General features: G+C 34.3%; 6 protein-coding genes across 6 annotated transcripts; 1 reads left to right on the top strand and 5 right to left on the bottom strand.

Annotated features, from left to right (window-relative positions):
* Positions 1-1,047: 1,047 nt before the first annotated feature.
* CSP41A (chloroplast stem-loop binding protein of 41 kDa) lies at positions 1,048-3,563 on the top strand. The gene is made up of 6 exons (XM_085729352.1): positions 1,048-1,491; positions 1,644-1,765; positions 2,064-2,166; positions 2,254-2,392; positions 2,530-2,807; positions 3,159-3,563. Exons 1-6 carry the CDS (start codon positions 1,111-1,113, stop codon positions 3,339-3,341), a joined length of 1,206 nt encoding a protein of 401 aa, XP_085585478.1. The 5' UTR covers positions 1,048-1,110; the 3' UTR covers positions 3,342-3,563.
* An 824-nt stretch (positions 3,564-4,387) lies between these two features.
* Positions 4,388-7,203, bottom strand: RANGAP1 (RAN GTPase activating protein 1). Its single transcript, XM_085729347.1, has 2 exons — positions 7,090-7,203; positions 4,388-6,250 (listed from the first exon to the last, which is right to left on the bottom strand). Exon 2 carries the CDS (start codon positions 6,237-6,239, stop codon positions 4,638-4,640), a length of 1,602 nt encoding a protein of 533 aa, XP_085585473.1. The 5' UTR covers positions 6,240-6,250; positions 7,090-7,203; the 3' UTR covers positions 4,388-4,637.
* Positions 7,204-10,402: 3,199 nt separating this feature from the next.
* Positions 10,403-10,735, bottom strand: LOC146956537 (uncharacterized). Its single transcript, XM_085749449.1, has one exon. The coding sequence runs from the start codon at positions 10,733-10,735 to the stop codon at positions 10,403-10,405; it is 333 nt and encodes a 110-aa protein (XP_085605575.1).
* Positions 10,736-11,007: 272 nt separating this feature from the next.
* On the bottom strand, positions 11,008-13,057 carry LOC146956536 (uncharacterized). Its single transcript, XM_085749446.1, has 2 exons — positions 12,676-13,057; positions 11,008-12,548 (listed from the first exon to the last, which is right to left on the bottom strand). Exons 1-2 carry the CDS (start codon positions 13,055-13,057, stop codon positions 11,008-11,010), a joined length of 1,923 nt encoding a protein of 640 aa, XP_085605572.1.
* Positions 13,058-13,365: 308 nt separating this feature from the next.
* On the bottom strand, positions 13,366-13,977 carry LOC146956535 (uncharacterized). Its single transcript, XM_085749440.1, has one exon. The coding sequence runs from the start codon at positions 13,975-13,977 to the stop codon at positions 13,366-13,368; it is 612 nt and encodes a 203-aa protein (XP_085605566.1).
* Positions 13,978-14,938: 961 nt separating this feature from the next.
* On the bottom strand, positions 14,939-17,277 carry LOC146956534 (uncharacterized). The gene is made up of 2 exons (XM_085749437.1): positions 17,217-17,277; positions 14,939-15,333 (listed from the first exon to the last, which is right to left on the bottom strand). Exons 1-2 carry the CDS (start codon positions 17,275-17,277, stop codon positions 14,939-14,941), a joined length of 456 nt encoding a protein of 151 aa, XP_085605563.1.
* Between the last annotated feature and the right edge of the window lie 6,720 nt (positions 17,278-23,997).

The following is a 23,997-nucleotide window of genomic DNA, read 5'->3' as shown; positions in this document are numbered from 1 at the left end:
CGTCTGAATTGAGTGAGGAGGAAGAAGATCTTCAGCTTTCTATTTTTTTTTTTTAAGTTGCGGGAAAAAAACAATAATAACTTTAACTGGCTAAACCAGTCTCCAGTTGCATTGTTTGTAAAAAGTGGTGACGTGGTCCAATAGTAAAGAGAGTGTCCAATGGAGAGTGACCAAGCAATTGTCCTTAGCATTGCTCATAATATATAGTTAGTTGTTAACCTCATAGTTAGTTGTTAACCTCCTAATTGACTTCCCTTGTGTTGTAAACACACCAGGTGAACCCCTCCCCTAAGAGGATCACAATTTACAATTTCATATTTCATTTTTTTCTTTTCTATTAACTTATATCACACATTAGTATATAATGACTCAAAAGCTTACAAAAGTATCCTATATGGGACTTGTAACTTTTAAAATATGAGAAAAACACTAAGAAACACAACATAGTTTACCCTTTCCCAATTAAACCAATCATTACGGTGTTTTTAAAATATGAGAAAAACAAACACAACATAGTTTACCCTTTCCGAATTAAACCAAATCATTACGGTGTTTTAATTCAAAATCATTTAGAACTTATATGTTTGGTGGAGTGATATTTTAGTTTTTAAATTCTTTATTATATTTTTTTTATCAAATTATAAAACATCAAAACTCTTGATTAAACAAAAAAATTGTTGCCAAAACAACAAAGAAAAAACTATTTAATAAAACAGCAAGACGGTTTTATTTTTTACTCAAACACCTAAACCCTCGTTATTTAGAGAATTCAAGTTAATAACATTAATTTACCCTTTTTTATTAGAGAAATGATATTTTGACAACCACTTTTTGACAACTTTTGGACAACTTTATCTCTCATACTCACATGATGTTGTTATCCTCTCTCTTCCTTTTTCTCTCTCTATTGTTTTTGACCAATAAGAAGTGAGAAAAACAAGGTTGTCAACAAAGTTGTCATCAAATGGATGTCAAAATATCATTACTCTTTTTATTAACAATACATTTCTGTAACGTTTATAAACCATACATATTGTGGGAAATGAGAAAGGAAGGAAATAAGTGGTTAACTTTATCTGGAACCGCTGGTTCTCATACTCTTTAGCAACAATGGCCATGCTTGCTTCCTCTTCACCTACCTTGCTCTTCACTGCAACCTCTTCCAATCTCCTCCCACTTTCACATTCTTCTACTTTGCGCCTTTCTTTCTCTTCTTCCCTCCAATCCACATCTCTATCTATCTCCTCTACCTTTCTATCACACCCTTCTTTAACTTCTAAACGTCTAGCTAATCATGCTACTTTAAGCATCAGTGCAAGTGCTGCAGAGAAGAAGAAGGTGCTAATCATAAATACCAATAGTGGTGGACATGCTGTGATTGGCTTCTACTTTGCAAAAGAGCTTCTTGGTGCTGGCCACTCTGTCACCATTCTCACTGTTGGTGATGAAAGCTCAGACAAGATGAAGAAACCTCCTTTTAACAGATTCTCAGTTAATGATCTTTATCTCATTCTCACACTGATTCGGAAAGAATTGTTTTTCGCTACAGTATACTGCTATTTGCATTGAAAGAATATTTTGAAATTAGAATCATCATTATTACATCAAGGTTTAACTTATTGTTGAATTTGAAAAATATTCAGGAAATTGTGAGTGCTGGAGGCAGTACAGTATGGGGAAATCCTGCAGATGTAGGGAGTGTTGTAGGAGGGGAAGCATTTGATGTGGTTTTGGACAACAATGGCAAGGATCTTGAGGCTGTGAGGTTTGTTGTATTGATTCTTGTTAGCTTTTGTTCAATGATTAACTTGTACTATATGCCTTCATGTTAACTCAGCAGGTTTTAAGATGTAAGAGCAGCAGCGTGCAACTCGTACAATTTGTTTATACTACATAGACTTGTTAGTTGTCCGATATGTGTCGGTGTTCGATACTAAAATAAGTGTCAATGTTTCATACTGTGATACTGTTATTATTCTGTTGAAGAAACAGAAACTGTTCTAATATATGCAGCCAGGTACAGTCTTAAAGAAAGACATCCTAATCTTGATCTTAACTTGTAGGCCGGTGATTGATTGGGCCAAGAGTGCTGGTGCTAAGCAATTCTTGTTCATTAGTAGTGCTGGAATCTACAAAACGACAGATGAACCTCCCCATGTTGAAGGGGTATGTAAAAGTTCCTAATACAACATTTCTAGAACCATTTTGCTGATAACAGTTATTGTAATCTAAAGATGAAAATCACTGGAGCAGGATGCTGTCAAAGCAGATGCTGGTCATGTTGGAGTTGAGAAATACATTGAAGAAACTTTTGACAGTTGGGCAGTATTCAGGCCACAGTATATGATAGGGTCTGGAAACAACAAAGATTGCGAGGAGTGGTTCTTTGATAGTAAGTGGGAAAATTCTAAACCAAGTTTATTTTAAACCTTTAATCCATATAAAACTTCTTTTCTTTGCAATATCTAATCTCTGAAAATTTATGCTAATTTAGATCTTCTAAAAAAAATGTATATTTTCAATTTGCAGGGATTGTTCGGGACAGACCTGTGCTAATTCCTGGTTCAGGATTGCAACTCACTAACATATCTCATGTTAAAGACTTGTCTTCAATGTTGACTCTAGCTGTTGAGAACCCGGATGCTGCAAATCATAGCATTTTCAACTGTGTGAGTGACCGTGCAGTGACTCTAAATGGAATAGCTAAACTATGTGCTCAAGCTGCAGGACGCCCTGTTAACATTGTGCATTATGATCCAAAAGCTATTGGAATTGATGCAAAGAAAGCCTTCCCTTTCCGTAATATGGTATTTACTAATATCCTATGTTCTAATCTACATTACAACTTTATTGCATAATGCACAAATACGCCAATAGAGTATCAATTGTCTTGCTTAACCAAAAGTATTGAACCGGTAAACAGAACAGGATAGTAACAGTCTAATACCGCCTTGCTGAACGGCTTTGTGATCTGTTTAACATACGATGTAGATTACACATGCTAAGTAGTGAATTCATGTATAGAAAATTTTATAAACTCATCAGTTATGTCTCAACCGAGGGAACTCTGCATCATGGGCATTTGTCAAATTTGAAATATAAAATGCTTATAGTTATTACTATTGCTTAACAATGTTTATGAACTATGCATGATGCAGCACTTCTATGCTGAACCTAGAGCAGCCAAAAGTAAATTGGGATGGAGTTCAACCACAAACCTACCTGAAGACCTAAAAGAACGGTTTGAGGAGTACATAAAGATTGGGAGAGACAAGAAGCCAATCAAATTTGAGCTAGATGATAAGATATTAGAGGCCTTGAAAGTTCCAGTGCCTGTCTAATCCATTCATATCCAAAATGTAAAATGATCACACAACATTGTATGATTTCTTGTTACATGATTTAAAAAATTTGAGCTAGATGATAAGATATTAGAGGCCTTGAAAGTTCCAGTGCCTGTCTAATCCATTCATATCCAAAATGTAAAATGATCACACAGCATTGTATGATTTCTTGTTACATGATTTAAATGAGGTGTATTAATAAAGGAAGTTACTTCTTGATTCTTTTCTCGTTACATGAACAACAAAATAACATATGTCCAACGCTCAGCTCAATTAGGACATCGTAACTAAACCTTTGAAGTTCAATCCTAGATATTATTTTAACAACAATAACATAAGAAACAATGATCTTTAATAAGCCAAAGTTTAGTAGGCAGTTGCCGTAAGCAACAGTTATTATTTACAAACACGTGTGAAATCGCATAGCAACAGAAATACAGAATGACATCCAAAATTATCAAGTAAACTTCGTAGAAGAAAGCATCTGAAAAGATGCAATGATTATAATATGGGCAACAACGTTTTTTTCTTGGCAAAATATAGGCAACAATGTTGGGTTTGCGACTTATAGTGCCACCATTGGCACAAATCAGTCGCGCCATTTCACTATGCCTGCATGAGTATAGTTTGGGCCAATATTGATTTATGACAGGACTGAGATATTTGTTTTTTTTTAAACAGATGCATGCAAAATATCATTTCAATCCCACTAATGATCATGAAAATCAACCCATGTGCTTACCAAACGTAATACCATGGTTGATTATTTGTTTAAAAAAATCAGAAAACAAAGGAAACAAATACAAATTAGACTAGACAGATATGGGAAAATATAACAAGGCCATTACAGTAAAATTTGAATAAAATGACGTCGCTTTAACTATAAGCCTACAATGCACAGCATCAAAAGTATGATGCAGTCCTTCAGTAATAATCTGCATATAGAATCAATTGCAAGCATGACCCAGCAATCAAGTGTAACAACCTGCTTATCGAATCAATTGCAAATATTTAAGCACGAGTCAGCAATCAAAGGAAATAAATTGCCAGCAAAAGGCACAATAAGCCCAAAAATTTCTACCATTCATACCATTTGCCCATTTCTTGTCTTGCCAGATATATTAAGAACATGTATCTGTTAAACTTCAAAAAAACCAAGTTATGAAATCAAAAGTCTAAAATACAAAGATTAAAATGCTAGCTGCTCAGTATGAAACAAGTATGTCTATTGCAAACATAATTGGCCTACAAATTAATCTGAAGTAGCTGCATGACAGAGTCCTATGAATCTTCTTAAATCTCAAGGCCTTTCAGTTTTGACTCCAATTCATCATTATCAGAATCGTCTTCAGCCTCTTCATCAACGTCCTCTCCTTCAGGATCATTCTCATCCAAAGGACCCAGCATGTCAGGTGAGTTTTTAAATATATCCTTTAACTCATCAATCCCTTCATCAGAAATGAAGTTAGCGTTAATATTCAGCAACTTAAATCCAGGTTTCTGGACAACAGCTTCTGCCAACAGCTTGGCTCCTGACCATGTGATCAAATTTGTACTCAGATCAACTTCACTTAATTGGCCACGACCTTCCAGCGCCTTACTAATTAAACCTGCACCTTCATCTTTCAATTCATTCTCGGATAAATTTAACTTGGTGAGGAACTGCTTTGATGATATACATTCAGCAACAGAAACAGTAGCTTTAGCAGTAATGTCATTCCCAGCCATATCCAAAGTTTCCAGTGACGGTGCAGATTCCTTCAAAGCATTAGCAAGGGCTTCTGCACCATCGTCCTCTAAGTTCAAATAACTGAGGTATATCTCTGTAAGATCAGCAAATACAGGTATAACTTTACTTAGAGCAACTCCAGCTTCCACACCAAACATGTTGTCACGCAAATCAAGCTTCTTCAAGTGCGTGCAAGCCCCAAGCGCTTCAGCAAGAGCAACACCACCTTCAGAGCCTACTCTGGTAGATGAACACCGAAAATCTTCCAAAGCTGGGGAACGTTTCACAACTTCAGCTATTGCAAACGCTCCTTCGTCTCCAGTCATGTTATTATGGAAATGAAGAACCTTAAGCTTCTCAGTGGAAGGGATCAATTCAGCAACTGCTTTTGCAGCTTCCTCTGATATACCATCATTCATCAAATAAAGCTCCTCCAAGTCATTTTGTGATTTAAGGAGTGCCCGGAATGCTCTAACCCCCTTTTCACCCATGGCATTATTTGACAGGTTAAGATATCTCAACACAGCTCCTTCTAATGCAGAAGAAAATATATTCATCACTTCAATAGCTTCTGCTTCTGGTCTCCCAGCAATAAAATCTGACAGATCTACCTCTTTCAGTTGATCTTTAATTGATATTAGCATGGGTTCAACGACATGAGCAGCATCCAAACCAAAACTTCTATTACTGAAACATATCTTTGTAAAAGAGTTTGGTCCCATCAATGGTTTTAGAAGCTCTGAAGCTTCCTCCCCTTCAATGAAAGCTCTGCGACCCCCAGAAATGTCAAAAACAGTTTCAACAGCAGCATCACCCTTTTCAGATATCAACTCCCCATTCTCCTCCTTCCCTCTTGGTCCTCTTTTCAAAACCTCCAACATAAGCTTACTAGATTCCTTGGCATAAATTTGCACAGCAGAACTCCCATCACCATCAGGCTCCTTTTCAAAGTGTTGGGTCGCAGTCACAAAAGCTGCATCCTCAATTTCCTTTGCATCCTTCTCAGCCTCATCTTTGTTAAGAAGTCCATACTTTCTAGAGAAAATAGACGGAGTCGTCAGGTTCCTGACCATTCGTTCAACTAACATCAACCTAGTACTCTGACTTGGAGGCCACAACTTGATTGAAAGTGTTCGGTGTTGGTACGACGGTACTGAAGAATCCATATCAACAGAACCTAGAAACAAGTATAACAATAACATTAACAGTTTTCTGAATCATAATCCTCACCAGTGCCTAAAAAACAGCAGAAGACTCAAACCTACTCTTAAAAATTCATTAATTTGCTTTTTTCAATAATAACAAAAGTATAAAATCAAAATCAAAGAACCACAATATGCATATATAGCGATATATTTTAACAACAATAGGGTGAACCATATTCAAATGGGACAACCACAAGTGGACAGTGGGATTGGACCCCTCAGATTAATCAGTCCTTGGGACTGGATACCAAGTTTTCAAAAATTAAAATGACTACAAATTTTAAATAAACCCTAAAAAAGATTAATTTGTGCAAATCAGTAATTACATAACAAAACCCATAATTATACCATATGAAAAACATATCAAGCAGACCAGAGACCTTGTTCAAATCAAGGGGACGGTTATAATCAACTCTACATGATAGCAGTGACTATAAATTACAGATCCGGTATTTCAAATCAAACAACAACAACCAAAGTATTATCCCACTAAGTAGAGTGGGCGCAATTTGAACAATAGAATCCAGATTTTCGATATCAAAGCGGCAGCATAACCCTATTTGACAACAATCCTATGCAATAATATAGTATCAGAAAATCACAATTCAAAACATTAATTTCAGAAATAAATGATATTTCAACATTTAAAGTGAACAGTACTAATAATTATTACTTCTACAAAGTAACTATGGCGCTATGGGCAACAAAAAAAACCCTAAAACTGAAACAGAACTGAAAAATTGAAAATTTTAAAGTTAATTATCGATGACAAGCAGAGAAGAGAAAGAAAAGAGGGGAATAGATCTAGTACCTGAGTGAGAAATGAGAACGCAGTGATGAATTGAAGATGAAAAATGAAACCCTAGAAAAAGATAAAGTGCGGTAGTAGCAGAGAGAAAACGAAAAAGAAGATTTTTGAAATGATGATTAAAAAAATTAGTTGGAGCCTTTTTATGCTGGAGCGGGGAAAAAATAAAAATTAAATTAATTAATTAAAATTGAAAAATATAATAAAGATATTTGGATAGGGTAAAGCGTGCGTGGAAAAACTGGAGGGAAATGATTGAAAATGAAAAAATTGTGATGGATGGATCAAAATCAAAATCTCAATCGAATCCAGCTTTTTTTAAACGCCACCATTTTGAAATTGAAATCCCAAAGCGTGGATTTTCCGCTTCCCAGAAAATGACAGTTTTAGCCTTGTATTTCTTCATGAATGACGTCACAAACCCTAATTATGGTTCGTCTATTTGGGCCTATACTTGGGCTTTGGAGAATCTTTGACTGTACTAGCTTATTATGCTGACAAAAACTAAAAAACATTTCTCTTTAGGCCCCCTATATCTCTTAGACCCCCTAAGTACATATCCGGTTAATTTTTTCTAAAAGAAATACACATCCGATTGTTATCTACCAGATGTATGTTTATTTTGGAACTTATCTCTTGGACGTTTGTTTGACAGGAAAAAAACGTGCATCCAGTATATAACTACTAAATGTGTATAGTGTGCCTGAAAAGAAATGTTAAAAACTGAATTATGAACATTTAACTTCATACCCCATTTATAATTTTACACCACTACCATCCAAAACAAATTATCTACCCAAAATATCCTTTGGTTTAACAAATATAAAGATTTTTTTTTTTTTCAAAAAACATGTATCCTCCAAAATGACCAAAGATACCAAAAAAAGAGCAAGTTTTAAAAATTTTCCGAAAGTTTTTGGTTTTCATAAAGTCTGGTTTGAATAGCTAAATTCAATGTTCCGCAAAGTGTTATCACGTCGAGTTTACCGAGTTTACATTTTTAGGTGCTAAAATCATGTTAACTCGGAGGTAAACTCGGTTTATGGTAAAATCGATAAGTTTGACGAGTTTGACCGAGTTAACACTCGATAAACTCGACCGAGTTTACATCTAAAAAAAAATTGGCCCATTTTTTTTCTTCAAAAAAAAATAGTAAATTCATATTCTACAAGCCCAAAGACTTAAACATTTACTGAATAGTTACCTTTACAATAACACATTGCTAGCTTCCTGAAATGAAACATCTCTCTTTTTTTCTTATCTGAGTTCTCAAATCATGAACAGGAGAGCGCATACCAGTCAGGGTTGCGATTCCGATGGGGGAAATTCCTATTGCGACGTCGGTTATTGCGACGTTGGTTAGGGTTCCGGTGGTGGTATTTGATGACCTTTTGAAGAAATTAATTAGTTTTTTATTTTTTGGATAGTTTTATTAATAACTTTACGAATGTGTGAAATTTGCATTTTTGGATGGTTTTATGGATGACTTAAACTTAGAGACTTATGAAACTTATGATTTTGTGCGTTAATTTTTGTATTTTGATGCTAAGTTGAACATAACGTTTTATTATGTCAGTTTGATATAATTTGCCTTTGTAATTAAGTCATATTTCACACTATTGACATATTTACAATATTATATTAGCTTATATATGTCACACATATGATAAATTTTATATAATTTTAAGTTTAGGTAAACTCGTACCAGTTCTCGAGTCGAGTTTACCTAGGCAAAACGAGTTGAGGTAAACTTTCGAGTTGCAAAGTCTTTGTTAAATTGGATGTTTGTTTTCAAAAAAAATTAATTTCAAACAAAAAATTTGGCTTGAATATTCAAACCGGATCTTTAAAAATTCAAAACTTTCTCCCTTGAATATCTAAGAAAGAATCGTATCTAACGTTTTTTAATTATAAAATATGAATTTCTGTCAAAAAAAATTATAAAATATGAATTGTATTTATCCATTCACTTCGAATTGTATAATATGAACGGACTAAAAATGAAAAATTTAGATTTTTTTTTTTTGAGGGAAATGAAAAAAAAAATGAAAAATTTAGATGGCACGCAAGAAACGAGTAAAGCAAAAAAAAAAAAAAAAAATCTCTTAATAAATGTATGTTATGTAGTTAATTTTGCAAAGAGCTTTTTGTTGAGCTGTTCTTTTTTTTTAGTCAAGTAGTTTAGTGGTTAGAGGTCACACAATTTAATTGTGGAGAAGTGGGGTGTTCGGGGTTCGAACCCCGGCCTCTGCATATAAAATGCAATATCCCTACCAGCTGAGTTAAGCTCACGGGGATTTTTGTTGAGCTGTTCTTTTAAGACATTGTCTGTTTCTAAGATCCCTCAAAATATTCGAGAAACATTTTTTTTTTTTTATAATTTTTAACACCTTAAAGAAAGAGCTCGCATAAGGCATTTTTCCAGTACAAAGAGATATTAATGGGGTTTAAAAAGAAATCTTCCTTTTTGTAAAGAGGAAAAGCCTTGTCATTTTTTCGTGTTTTGAAAGGCTAGTTGTAGTGTAGTGGGTGACTAGTGTGATGTGAATAAATAATGAATTCTGCTATTCTCCCAGCAAGTTTTGCTCTCACCCAGTCAAACTGACCAAAATACCCATGCATTAGTTGAATAACGCAAGTGTAAACTTATGCGTTAGTTAACTAGCGCAGCGTGACTTAAGAAGCGCACGTGTAAAACAATGTGTTAGTTAACTCACGCCTACTGATATATCAGTACAACATTAAATGTTGTACTGATATGCATTCAATGCAAAATGTGTCATTAATAACTAGTAATCTTTACACAGTCATATTTGAATCGAATTACGCCAGTTTAACAACAAAATCACATGATCGCACGTAAACGATCAAAATTACACAAAATCATCGTGTTTCTCACGATCACATAATCACACACAACGATCCAAACGGTCCAAATTACATAAATTTGTCGTTAATGACCCGTAATCACATAATCACAATTAACGATACGTAAACAATCCAAATTACATGAATTTGTACTTACATTCCCAAAATCACATAACGGTCCAAATAACCAAAATTCATTGTTTTTCTCAAAATCACATAATCACATATAAACAATTCAAATTACGCAAATCCGTCGTCAATGACGTGTAATCACTTAATCACACATAATGACACATAAACGATCCAAATTACATCAATTTGTCCTTAAATTCTCAAAATCACAAAATCTCACATAAACGATCCAAATTACACATAAACACAAATTCATTAAAATTCAACAATACAGACACAAATTCGAACAAATTACGATATTACACGTTGATAAATATTATACTTCAATGGATCGGACGTAAAGATGTAAAAGGTTATTTTCAACCATCACATGAAACATGTAATCAACGTCGCTATCATCTTTAAGTAGTTGTGGAAAATACACGGCCTTCCAACGGTCCTCTTCCTTATCCTCCCCCAAGTCCACGCCTGGCACTTGTACTACTACATAACATGTTCTGTGATTTGAACCAATATGGATAAAGAAGTCGTCAAGTTTTGCCTTCAAGTCGTCCAACTTGTCGGTGGGGTTTACCCTGAACCAAGCCCTCTTTTTTACATCTACATAACGAACATGAAGTTTAATTGGATCTTGTGCATCTTCAGACATGTTTCACTTCACAAAATATAATGAAAAACAAATATTAGCTTATTGAGATAAAATAAATAGTTGAATAATTAGAGACCAAAAAATGCGAGCAATAAATGGCATGACATAACCGGCCACCAAAAAAAAATTCACTTCATATATTTATATAATATTAGTTACATATTGGCCACAAATATCCAAAATATCCAAATTACATATCCGGCCACCAAAAAATACGTAGGTGTGATATCATGCAAAAAATAGGACAAACACCGACCAAAAAGTCTCAAAACCTAGAACCTATCTAAGTAGTCTAGTGATAGTGCGAAATTTCCGTCTTCTTCCATGTCGTCTTCCATGACTTCAAATTGTTGTTTCTTTTTTTTTTCCGGAGTAGGAGTATCACCACAAATAATTGGATTGTGCTCATTTGTTGGTTTCTTTGGCGGCTTCGGCTCCTTGGACATGAGTTCATTGAATGCGTCTTGTCTATCCAAAAATTCAAAATGCCATTTCTCTGTCTCACCAATCTTGTTGTTCATCCACTCCATACAACTCGGTGGTAACGGACAACCTTCCTTCAAAATAACATGAAGAAAGTGGTCGGGAACTAAGCAAAAACACATGATGTTGGAATGTGGCTTAAGTGGTGGAGCACTTCGGATTGGGAAATATGTATCACATACACCACCCATTTTGGGCAAAGTCAATAGAACAACGGCTCTATTGTAGCAAGCAACAATAATGTGACCCATATCCGTGGTGGTCGACCACTTATATGCCGGTGAAATACCACTTCTACTTGTTGGAGGGTGTAAACCATTCAAGATTTTTTTATAACGGTCCTCCGTGTCATATATCGGCATGTAGTCACTCTTATGATTTCTCAACTCATGAATAAGTGCTTGACGAACCAATACATGATCTTCCTCATCCATCCCCAAGTGCCTAGCTATGACCCGGAATCCACAATTACCATCCCTTTTAACATTCACAATCTCTTCAACAAGAGGTCTCATGATAGAAGGGATTTGTGAAATGTATGACATATTCTGAAACGGTTTTGAAGTAGATGATGAAGCTTGTGAGCGGGAGTAAGTGCCAAGGCGTGCATCTTTCCTCCTTGGAAGTGACCTCTTGGGTTGTGAAGGTTGACTATCCGGAGTTTGAGAATCAAAAGTCTCCCACCTAGAGGGGATTCGACCCGTTGATGACACTTTGAGTGTAGTCCTCTTCCTTTTAGGTGCTCCCTTGGTTACCGCCTTTTTTGAAGGTGGATACAAATTTGTGGTTTCCAGAAATGCTATTTGACGCATCATCTCTTTGATGTAGAGTTTCATATTGTAAGGGCTTGTCTTGAGACGTTCTTGAATGTCATTCCACTCTTCCATCACGGAAAAATCATCATCAATCTCTTGTCCTTGTACACTTAACCTTTTCCAATGAGGGTATATATCATGCAAGACAAGAGGCAATTTTTGCTTACTTTTCATGGCAATAATACACGCACAAGATAAATCGTACGACGTCTTTTGCACACAACCACAATATTCCTTACCAAAACCGAATGTCTTGGAGCGTTTCAATTCATCATAGATAAATTTCAATGCTCGTCTAGATACATAACCCTCCAACTCTCGCATCATCTTGATTGTTTTGTATTTGTGTTCTAAGATCGTATTGTTCCTCCCAAAACTTCCTTGTATCTCACCAAATTGCACGATTAACATCTTGTTTATTTCATCCCAACATGATGCAAAATCACCCACGCTACTCCTCAAATATCTTTTCAACACTCCATGAGCCGATTCAACAATGTTGGTGGTTTTACACCCTAGATGCAAGACTTTATTCGTCCATGCCCTCACAAATTTTTCCTTAAGGTTCAAAACCGTGGTTTCAACATATTTTTTTGAATTCCGAAAATGGCATGCATACCTCTTTGAATTTCAATAAATTACTTGCATATGATTCCTCCGTAGGAGATTCGACCAACTCTCTCCAAGCGCACACGACTTTGTCAACAACATCTATATTCTTCTCCTTGTCCTTCTTAAATGGTTTCTTGTCAGCTTTTGCATCCTTAGGAAGCTTTGGTTTAACTTTACAATCCGTGATGCACTTAGCCCTTACATTCTTCTCAATGTGAAAAAAACAAAGCATAGTGTATGTTTCAGGGAAAACTGTGCCAACGGCATTCATCAAAGCATCATCCCTGTCGATGACAATCACCTTAGGCATGTTGTCTTTTGAGGACAAAAGACCTTTCACCATCGTAAGTGCCCAAGTAAAGTTATTCTCTAGTTCAAAGTGAAGAAAGGCGAAACCAACGGAATACGTCATTTTTGTAGAGATGCAACCAACTATCTCAAACAACGACATTCGATAGTTGTTAGTTTTGTAAGTGGAGTCCATGACCAAAACGGTCGGAAAAGTGTTGAGCAATTTAATTGACTTAGGATGAGCAAAAAATATGTCTTCAAGAGTGGTTTCCTCACTATTACATCTTGTGTAATAGACGAATTGATGATCCACCAACTTCGAGATCAAGTATTGCAACTTCGTCATGTTACCTCTTTGCCCCTTGCACCATCTTGTTCGCACGTTGTACACTTGCTTGATAGTTGTCACACTTTCTTTGTTATTTTGCTTCAATTGGTGAGAATATTCCGAGGCACCGCCAAGCTCTTTGTCATGTCGATAACTTTTTTCTTCTCCTCCGCACTAAGTCTACCCGCAAGAAGGTGTCCGGATAACTTTTCCTCCAAGTCATGGTTGTGCATTCCACAAAGCATTGCAAGCCACCAATCATTTGTATCCTTATCAAAGAAACCTTTCAACCTAAACGAACAATTACATTTCCTTGAGCCGATGCCTTCAAGGTTCGGTTTCTTCCTCGTCTTAGGTGGCTTGTATATCTCATTCCTTTCACATTGCATCGTCAAGTACAACCTTTTTAAAACTGATTTATCTATACAAACAGTAAAAGCGGCCCTTTCCCCTTGTCGACGAACCCAACCAAGTAACTCTTCTCGCTCTCTCTCCATCCTGCATTTGTTGTAAAAAATGGGGCGGTGTTGCGAACTTTGCAAACAACACCGATAGGTACGTACCAGTTTAGGTTCTTCAATTTTACCAATGTGAGCTTGAAATGGAATTTTGACTTTAAACGATTTAAGATTAACGGTTGATTTAACATCGCCGGAAGCTTCATTTTCGGCCGGTTTCGGTTCAACGTCATCACCTGCCACATTGTCAACCATCTCACTATATATCTATTGAATAAAAAAATAACAAAGGAGAAATAAATAAATTACTTGTGGAACAAGCTAACCAAGAACAAATGTTGCGCAAAAAATTCAAAAAACTGGACTGCACAGTAGCGTGACTTAAGCCACGCATCCATTTAACTTATGCGTGACTTAAGTCACGCAGCATTTAACCCTTGCGCAAGTTAACGTGCGCGCTAAGCCCTACTGCCTACGAAAAACTGACGAACCAACCACAAAAACCAGCAAAATGAGATGAGTTTTGATGATACAATACATGATATTTGATGCTTGATGAACGTAGAAACTTGCATCCTGACGATTTGCAATGATTTGGGATGAGGATTTTGTCCCAAAAATTCGCACTTTTTGGGTTTTAGAAGGCGGAGGGAAAGAAAATGGTGTTTGGAGTATGGACTGATGGGTTTTGTACAGAAACAGTAACTCTGCGTGACTTAACTCATGCATCGTGAGTTAAGTAACACAGCGTTACTTAAGTAACACATGGGTATATATGGTATTTCAGTCGGGCGCGAGTGTTTTGTGCTGGGGGAAGAGCAGGATTCGTAAATAATTGGCTTTAACTTGAAATTTATGTATAGAAGGTTTCTTTTCTCACCATATTGATTTTTGGTGCACCTTACGAATTTTGAATTACCGAAAAGCGTAAAATATCCTTCAGAACTTTCTAAAAGATGTCAAAACATCCTCCAAAACATACCAATTTTTTGAATTTTATATTCTAAATAAGATGGGTAAGAAAGTTGGGGGTGGAAAAAGAAACAACGTTTTTAATATGAACTTATTTCAAAAAGTTTTCAACAAAAAAAGTGTCAAAACAATTTTTTTTTTTACCATGGTTTTGGTTTTTTTTTTGGTAGTGTTACAAAGTAACGAGGAAAAAAGAAAAAGAAAAAAAAAAGGGAGAGGCGAAATTAAGTTCCAAGCTTATCTCTCAGGATGAGAGATTCCATGCCTGGCGCGGAAAGCAGTTCCAATGAGCAGAGAACCTTGCATGTGATCCTTCCTTAGCCATAAAATCTGCACACATATTTTGTTCCTTATGAACATGCACCAATGTTGTATTTCCATTTCCATGTAAACCATCTCTAATATGAAGGATGTCAGTAGCATAAGTGTGCAAGGTATGATCACGACCATCAATAATCAGGTTTACTGCTTCCAAACAATCACTCTCACAAATAATGTTGACATAATCTTCTTTACTACAAAAATCAAGACCTATCTGGATAGCACTTAACTCAGCTAATAACGCATCACCTCCAACTTCATAGTGAGAAAAACCAGCTATCCAATCTCCATCGTGGTTGCGAACAACACCACCAGCACCTAAACAACCAAAATCTTCTAGAAAACTACCATAAATATTGAGTTTGAGTGTACCTTCTGGAGGGGGGATCCAATGAGCTAAGAGGCGCGATGAGTGTGGGTCCAAACCAAGATTGGGATGGTAAGAAATACATTCATCATGTAACAAAAATGTCTTTCGCACCACATCTTGAATGCGCCAATGTTGATCCTCAAAAATAATATTGTTTCTCCAACACCAAGCATACCATGATTTTGGTCTCTATAAATGTATAAACTTTCATTTTAGTTCTCCTAAAAAAATTCTTTAAAATTTAACCCCCCAAAAGATTTCAATCACCGTTTTTTGTCCCTACTTTTAAGTCAATTCATATGTAGCCTTCATATTTTTGAAAGAAATTTTTTAGGAATGTATAGAATATTATAAGAATCTCTCCCAAAAAAAATATAACTTTTTAACATAAAATTAATTAAATATAAACTTTTAAGTGCCACAAACATAAAAAGTTCATATTAATTCGTGTTATGTTAAAAAATACTCCCTCCGTTTCAAAATGAGTGTCGTTTTAGGTGTTTACACACATATTAAGAAATGCAATGATTAAGAGAAAGAGAATGGTTATTTTACCAAATTATCCTTATTAACTATTGGTTAGTTTTAAAAGTAATACTTTGAAAGTAGTGTGCAGAGTATTAATTGGTGGGTACAATTGAAAAGAAAAAGTTATTATTGCATTGGAAACTGAAAGCGGCACTCATTTTGAAACAATTTTTTTTGGCTAAAGCGACACTCATTTTGAAACGGATGGAGTAATTTTTTTTAAAAGAATTCTTATAATATTATAAACATTCATGGAAAATGTCATTCAAAAATAAGAAGGTTACACAAGAGTTGACTTAAAATTTGCAACCAATAATGTCAAAAAATTTTGGGGACTAAAAGCGAAAAAAAATTGATGGACTAAAATGAAAAAATTGGTATATTTATAGAGAGCACCACCCCCTTTGTTCAATAACTCAAAGAACAACCAACTTTTTGCACCTGACGTCGTTGTGCTGATCAGGTCAGATCGAAAAGCATATATATGGACTTTTTCTTAGTTACCATATTAGGTACAAAGTTTCCACCGTCTTTTAGCAATGACTAATCTCAATCGTAAAATCTATTGGACACATGAGACGAGTTCTTTCCTCTCACCAATTTTTCTCAATACACAAGTGTCATGGATGGAACTCTTCACCACCTATTGTAATTGCTCTTCAGATACATCAAAATTCAGCGGCAAAGCTAGAGAAAGTTTTACGAGGGGGCCAAATACAAATAATTTGTGTAAGTAAAAAAAACTTATATATTTTAAAATATTATATATTAAATTTAAAAGTTAAGTATGTTTAATCTCTAACTTTTTTTTTTCAACGTATCTTTCTAAAAGAATTTTTTTTTTCAACGTAGACAAATAGGTTATTTGCATGAAATTATCGTCTATTATGTTTGACTATTGATAATTTTTATTGCTGAAAATGTTTTCTTTATAGTTGTTTTAGAGAACGAAATGTCAAAATAAGACAAATAATTTTATTAATCAAGTAATAATTTTTTAACCTTTTAATTTATGCTAATTAATTACAAATGAATTTGGTTGAGGTAGCTAAAAAAATATTATTGGGGTAGCTAGCCATATTAATATACCTAATTAGTCGATAAAAATAAAAATTTTGGGGTAGCCAAAGCTACCCCATCCTTTCAAAGGGAATCGCCCCTGTCAAAATTGCTAACTTTGCAAAAAATAGCCGGTTAGGAGTTACAACCCGATCAAATTTTACACACAAGAATAACCGATTGGGAGTTACAACCTGATCGTGAGTAAATTTGAGATGCTTAAAGAGCAACTATCACCACCTACCACATGCTAATCCGTAGTTGGTATAATGAGTTCTTTCCTCTCTCAACCAATTTCCATCCATACCCAACCGTCATGGATCAAACTCCCCCCCTTTTTATATGTTTATACCTTTGTTATTAAAAAAAAACTAGCTAGACTTTAATAACTATTAGCTCGTGTTGTACTTGTAGTTGAATAAGCAGCCGAAGATATGTTTTATAACTTTAATTAGAACATAAGAAGCTTCCTTCCGGCGACATTGGTATCCTTGTACGCCACATTTGAAGCCGTTTTTCGATGCTCCAAGCCCCTTGTTTTGCTGCGCCCATACTATTATATAGATCCCAAATCAAAGCCATATCATATCATAGTAATATAATATTAATCTTAGTCTTAGTTGTACATCTTTTGTATATTACATACATAATATATTATCCTAGTTAATTTTTTGTTAGACAAAAAAAATCTATCAACCATGTTTTTCAGCGAAAACATCATGAATATATCATCATATGGCAATAATACTTTTATAACAGTCCAAACAAGCCATGTATGGCAATCTGTTTGCACGTATATAATTATATGTGTGTGTACAAATATAACCTGGCAAATTACCAAGTTGTCACGTGATACTCACGTTTTGTGAACCCTAGTGCAGATCCTGTGACACTGGTTGCTTGCTGGCTGCTGTGGTTACACTATACTCGTATCCTTGTCAGTTTTTTATTATTTTTGGTAGTACTGTTTTTTATAGCAGCTGCCAAATTGATTATATGTTGGAGAGTCATAGCTAGTGCTGCGAGTGCTTATTTACTGCTTAGTAGGAAATAATCAAGCTATTGAAGCTTCATTAGAGGAAGGTTCGGTTAAAATTAAATAGATACAACTTGTTTATCTAGATCTCGAGTATAGATTTAGGACGGTCAAGCTATAATTAGAAAAATAATAGACACTCATATCCCATTGAACACGTTAGAGAAAGAAATAGAGAGATTGATGTAATATTTCTAGTCCCTATAAAATAGCGACCTTGTAAGTTTAGTCCTTACTTAATTTTAATAGCATTTTTAGTCCCTAATTTTGTTTTTTTGCCCTGAGTATTAGTCCTTACTCAATTCAAATTTGTTTAATTTATGCTTAAACTCTTAAATTTTTGAACAATTTTTTGCAGACATGTTTAGAACATTACTAAAAGTTCCTCCGCAAAAAATTATCGCAAAATTTGATTTATACATCCAGATTTTATTACTTTTTATCTTTAACTTTTGTCTTTAACTTTTGTCGTTTTAAAAAATTCATATTTAATTCATTTCATGTCTGAAAATTCTAAATTTTAGTAAACGAACCTTTCATAGTGTTCTAATCTTGTCTCAAAAAAATCGTTCAAAAATTTAAGAGTTTAAGGATAATTAATCAAACTTTGTTTTAGCAAGGACTAAAATTATAAGTAAATTTTTTTTTATAGGGACTAAAAATGCTATTAAAATTAAGTAAGGACTAAACTTACAAGGTCGCTATTTTACAGGGACTAGAAACATAATTAACCCAATAAAATAAAGTAGAGAGAACATGGAGTATTGAATGAATGTAAAAAAATAAAGGATATCTAAATATCATTGTTTATATACTTATTTTAGAGTAAAAGATGCCAATATATGCTTCTAAAATACATTTCTTGACATTTAACAAATTAATTAAAGCAATTTTTACATTTAAGTCTCTTAGTAGGAACCAAATGGATGAGAGTATAGTTTAGAGCATCCACAATGGTAGTTCCTTAATAGGGACTGCTTAAATGGACCCCATGTTAAACATCACTTATTTATAATATTTTAATAAAAGTACATATTAAGGATTCAATGGCTCCAATAGGAGCACACTAATAAGGACTCCAATGAAAAATACTTAAATAGGCCCCACTAACTTTACATCATTAAACAAAAATAATTTATTTATTAAATTATAAATTACCTCATAATATTTAATTATAATCCTTAAAAAAATAAATTATAAAATATTTATTTATTTGTGTGAACTAAAATTTCTGCCACATTTGCTAATAAAATGGAAAAATTAACATTACAAATTTTACATTCATTCGTTAAAAAATAATAATAATAATTTGCACGAATTACATTTTATTTAAAATGATGACAAATAGATAAAATAATATTTAAAACAACTATTAACTATTTTTTTAAAATCAAAACAACTATTAATTATTAAAATATTACTTCTTTTGTAAGCGAGACCACATAGTACATATTACTTCTTTTAAACGTGGGACCCGTTAATTGCCTATGAGAGAAAATCCTTATATAGTTACCCATTCCTTAATGGGGACTCATTTTTTCTTCCTCCAATGAGGGTCCTTAACAGGGAGTGGTCGTTGTTAAGTAAGGACCTCCCATTGGAGATGCTCTTAGAGCATCCACAATGGAGACACCCATTTTTGGGTACTTAAATGGGTCCCACACGTACACATCACTCTTTTATTATTTTTTAATAGTAGTACCTAATAAGCACTCAATCCCTCCAACCCAGATCTCACACAAAGTTCTTAAATGGGACCCACTAATCAACTATCAATAACTTTATATCACTACATTTCAATTTTTTAATATTAAAAGTGTGCGGGTCCCGTTTAAAGTTGGGGGTCTTAAATAAGACCCCGGGTCTTAAGAGACCCCAAAAAAAAATTTCCCAATGGGGGTACCTATTAGGTACGGTGTCTTAATTGGTAAAGACACCACCATTGGAGATGGTCTTAGTAAACATTTAAGTCGATTTTAATAGTTTGACTAAGGACTAAATGACTTAAAATGATAGTTTAAAAACTAAATTGACCCTATTCTCTAAAGGTAAATATTTTTAATATAGGAAGTGTGTTTTTCTTCTTGGAAACACAATGTAACAAACGAACTCTTGAAATGCAGGGTCAGAGACCATAATATTGGTTAAAAATAGTAAAAAAATAGAGAGGAGAAGTAGTAGAGAAATTATTCTTTATAATATCGTATACGTTATACAATGTCACGCTATAAAAATTGAACAATAACTAATTTTTGACAAACATCAAACAATAACATGTGTCAAAAGTTTGATATTTGATGCCAATCGATTATATTTTAAACTAATTATTCATGTAAATAATATTCGAAAGAATTATTTTAAAATAAATGGGATTATTCTCTTCTGACCTTTACTAAAAGTTGGTGAAAACCATGCATGCTAAAATACTTGTACTGTATATAAAAGGATTATTCTCTAATCTCTACTCACCTGAGATTTGCTGCATACTTTGTTGAATCGCTGAATATCATGTATCCTAAAATACTTTATTTACTTTTTGTCAAATATGCATGAGCATGAACATTTTTTTGGAAGGCACATGGCATACATGCAGGTACAGTTAAAACGTGATTCGATGCAACTCGTGTGCAGCACAAAAATCGAATGATTTCCCTCGTAGAATCTCGGGAGAAAGAGATTCTTAGAGTAGTTATATATGTTTTGGACGATAGTTTACTAAAGCCTCATCATAAATTATTGATTATTACTGTGGAAATTCAGGAAGATATAAAAAAAAAATTGTATGCTATTGTGTGTTTCAACTACTTGGGGACAACAAATATGTTAGGATCAGTTAGTTTTATGTGTAATTACTTTGTTTAATTAAGTAATTAAATAAAGATTATTTGGGGTGTAAGAAGTGGAAAAAAGATTGCTAACCTTCAGAGGCGGTTTTTGTGTGGGTGAGGGGTCTAAAGATGATCGAAAGATTCTTTAGTTGACCTCTGGCTTGTGAATTTAACTCTTCTAGAAAAATGGCGTTGGTGCCTCATTATTTTCAGTAGAGGTTTTACGGAGAGATGTTATGTCTCGTTATGGTGGTGGATCTCTTCTTGATCATCGTGGTGGGCGCCCTCTAAGCTTTCGATCCATTTCATGTTGGTGGTAAGATGTTTCCTTGCTCGGGTTTGCTATGGAAGACTTGGGGCACTGGTCCTCACATGGGGTCTCCAAAAAAGTTGGTAGTCGGGTATCTACGTCCTTTTGGAATGACCCCTTGCATGGAAATGCTCCTTTGAGGATACTTTTTTCTAGACTTTTCCAAATTTCTTCAGAACGTGAGGCTTTGGTGGGCAATATGAAGTTTGAACTGGAACATTTTGACATGGGATCTTATGTGGCAGAGAGGGCTTTTGTTTGGGATCAAGATCTGGCTAGGTTGTTAATCGTGCGTTTGAAAGTTGATAAGAAGGCCTTTTCAGTCCTTCGCACAATAATAAGTTGGGTTAAGTATGTGATTCGTCCCTGCAATCACTAATCCTTTTTTTTTGCCCCTGCAAAGTTTAATCAGTTAAAAATTCGTCATTTGACCCAGTTAATCACTGCCACATCAGCAATTTACCAAAAATGGCATGGGAATTGACGAAAATACCCCTGGCTTATTTTTATTTTTTTCCTTCAAAATTTTTTTTTCCATATTTTTCCCGAATTTTTTTTTACAATTTTTTCTCCGAAAAATTTCAGTTTTAATTTTAACATTTTTTTGTCCGAAATTTTTTATGATTTTTAATTATTTTTTTTAATTTAAAAAATTTTTTCAAAATATTGAAATTTTTTTAAGGAAAAAAAATAAGCCAGGGGTATTTTCGTCAATTCCCATGCCATTTTTGGTAAATTGCTGACGTGGCAGTGATTAACTGGGTCAAAGGACGAATTTTTAACTGATTAAACTTTGCAGGGGCAAAAAAAAAGGATTAGCGATTGCAGGGACGAAATTTTAAGCGACCCCTATTTGCAGGGACGAATCACATACTTATCCCTAATAAGTATGGTGCATGTTTAACAAAGAAAGTGTATCGAAATACACAACAATCGCGTTTTAGTTGGATTTCATTCTTAAATTCACAATGTTTCTAAATCAAGTTTAGTTAAATGGTTTTGCTAACATAATGATAAGTAAGAGTTTAGCAAAATATAGAAAGTTGTGTCGGGATTAGACTTAGGCAACTAACCATCTAATGGTTCCTCTTAATTGATTATATATGCTTTATGCTTGAAATATAACTCCAATTATCTCTCATCGTACGTTTCCATGTCTAGTAAACGATGCAAAATCCATCGTATCAATCAACTTCTGATGGTAAGAAAAATAGTTGATTGATTCAATGACATATGACCAGACAATTTGAATATGAATATAAATTTAACCCTATGTCGAGCAATTAGTATCTATACATGATTTAAACCAAATTCCCTAAGTAACGAGTCAATGTCTTTAACTTGTTAAATTAAAATATCGTTTGCGGATTGCACGTCGCCAAAATAATTAAGAACAAATTTAAGCCAAAAATTATATTGAATGCATAAATCATATACAATCAGCTAGATTAAGAGTAATACATTAAAATCCTAGCCACTTGCATCCAATCCCTAGTACAGAGAGAGTTTAGTTACCCATTGGTGGAATACCTAATAAAGAAGAGATGGTATGCGTTGATGAAATACCCACAAGCATGACTCCAAGCTCCAAAGCATCTCTCTCTCTCTCTATATATATATATAATCAAAACTTATCACTAAAAATCTAATTACAAACCTATTTATATATGTACATAAAGTTGAGAATCTCCGGGTGAATTCAAGTTCGCCCAGCGAATCGAGTTTTCTTCAGTTGGAGGGAAAAACCAACTAGTCTTCAACCAGTCACCAAACCTTCTTTGTTTTTTGGGCGAGAAAAAAAATGTGTAAATAGATTTTTTGTAATTAATACATTTTAGAATTCATTGTATTTTAACCCACTTGTGTTGGTCTAGTGGTGTTGGTTTGAGATCTTCGAATGTGTTCCTCTCAAGGTCTCATATTTGATTCTCTTCGAAGTCAATTTTAATCGGTTAGTTTGACTTCTTAAAAAAATAAATCATTGTATTTTTTTATTAAGAAGAAAAAAATATTACAACAAAAATAAGAGAGAGATATATAAGTATGGTAAATGATTCTTGGACATTTGATATACTGAAGCGCGAGTTTCCAATTTTCAACATTTATTTCGTAGGAGAGGGACTACATATCAAGATTTTGTATAATGGGGGCATTAACTCCACAACTTTAAAGGATCTTTTCAGTCGTCTCAGAAAGAAATACATGCAGTCCTTCTCAAAATAAAAGCGTGTATATGAAAAAAGCAAAGAATTGATGGGAACTAATAACTGCTACGGGTAATGAAATTTGTCACGCAGAGAAATTCCTTGAAAGAAATTCCCATTTCCACATGTAATAAAAGTCCTTAGCATAAAAATTAGCTGAGAATAGTTTTGGTCCCCCCCTTTGATCCCAACCTTGAAGAAACCCTTACTAGTTACTACTCTTTCGGTGAAACCTATAACTTAATACTCTGAATGTCGTGGAAACCTATATCCAAATTCTACAGACTTAGTCCCACATCAAAAAACCAGTGGTAGAGGACCCTGTTTTTAAATTTATATTGGTTAATGATAGTGAGTAGTATGTTGTGTATTTTCATGCAAATAACATATAAAGTGTGTTGAAAAATAAAGGTGACACAAGAAAAAATAAGGAAGAAAGTGACATGTAAGAGAGCAGATGTATATATTTAATGCCGTTTGCATCAGCCACCAGCAGTGGGTGGCTGTGTCATGGTATCAGTGGGAGATAAGTACTATACTGCAACCACCAAACTCAACCACCAAATCACTTACATGAGAACTCCAAGGTGTGCATAGTATAGACAAATTCTATCTGAAAAGGATTATTTTCTTTACTTGTAGTCTTA

The sequence above is a fragment of the Medicago sativa genome, chromosome 1 (assembly GCF_051527215.1).
Source record: "Medicago sativa cultivar Bolivia chromosome 1, Bolivia_mono, whole genome shotgun sequence".
NCBI lineage: Eukaryota > Viridiplantae > Streptophyta > Magnoliopsida > Fabales > Fabaceae > Medicago > Medicago sativa.
The sequence above is the reverse complement of the archived record's forward strand: the minus strand, read 5'-3'. Positions and strand labels throughout refer to the sequence as shown.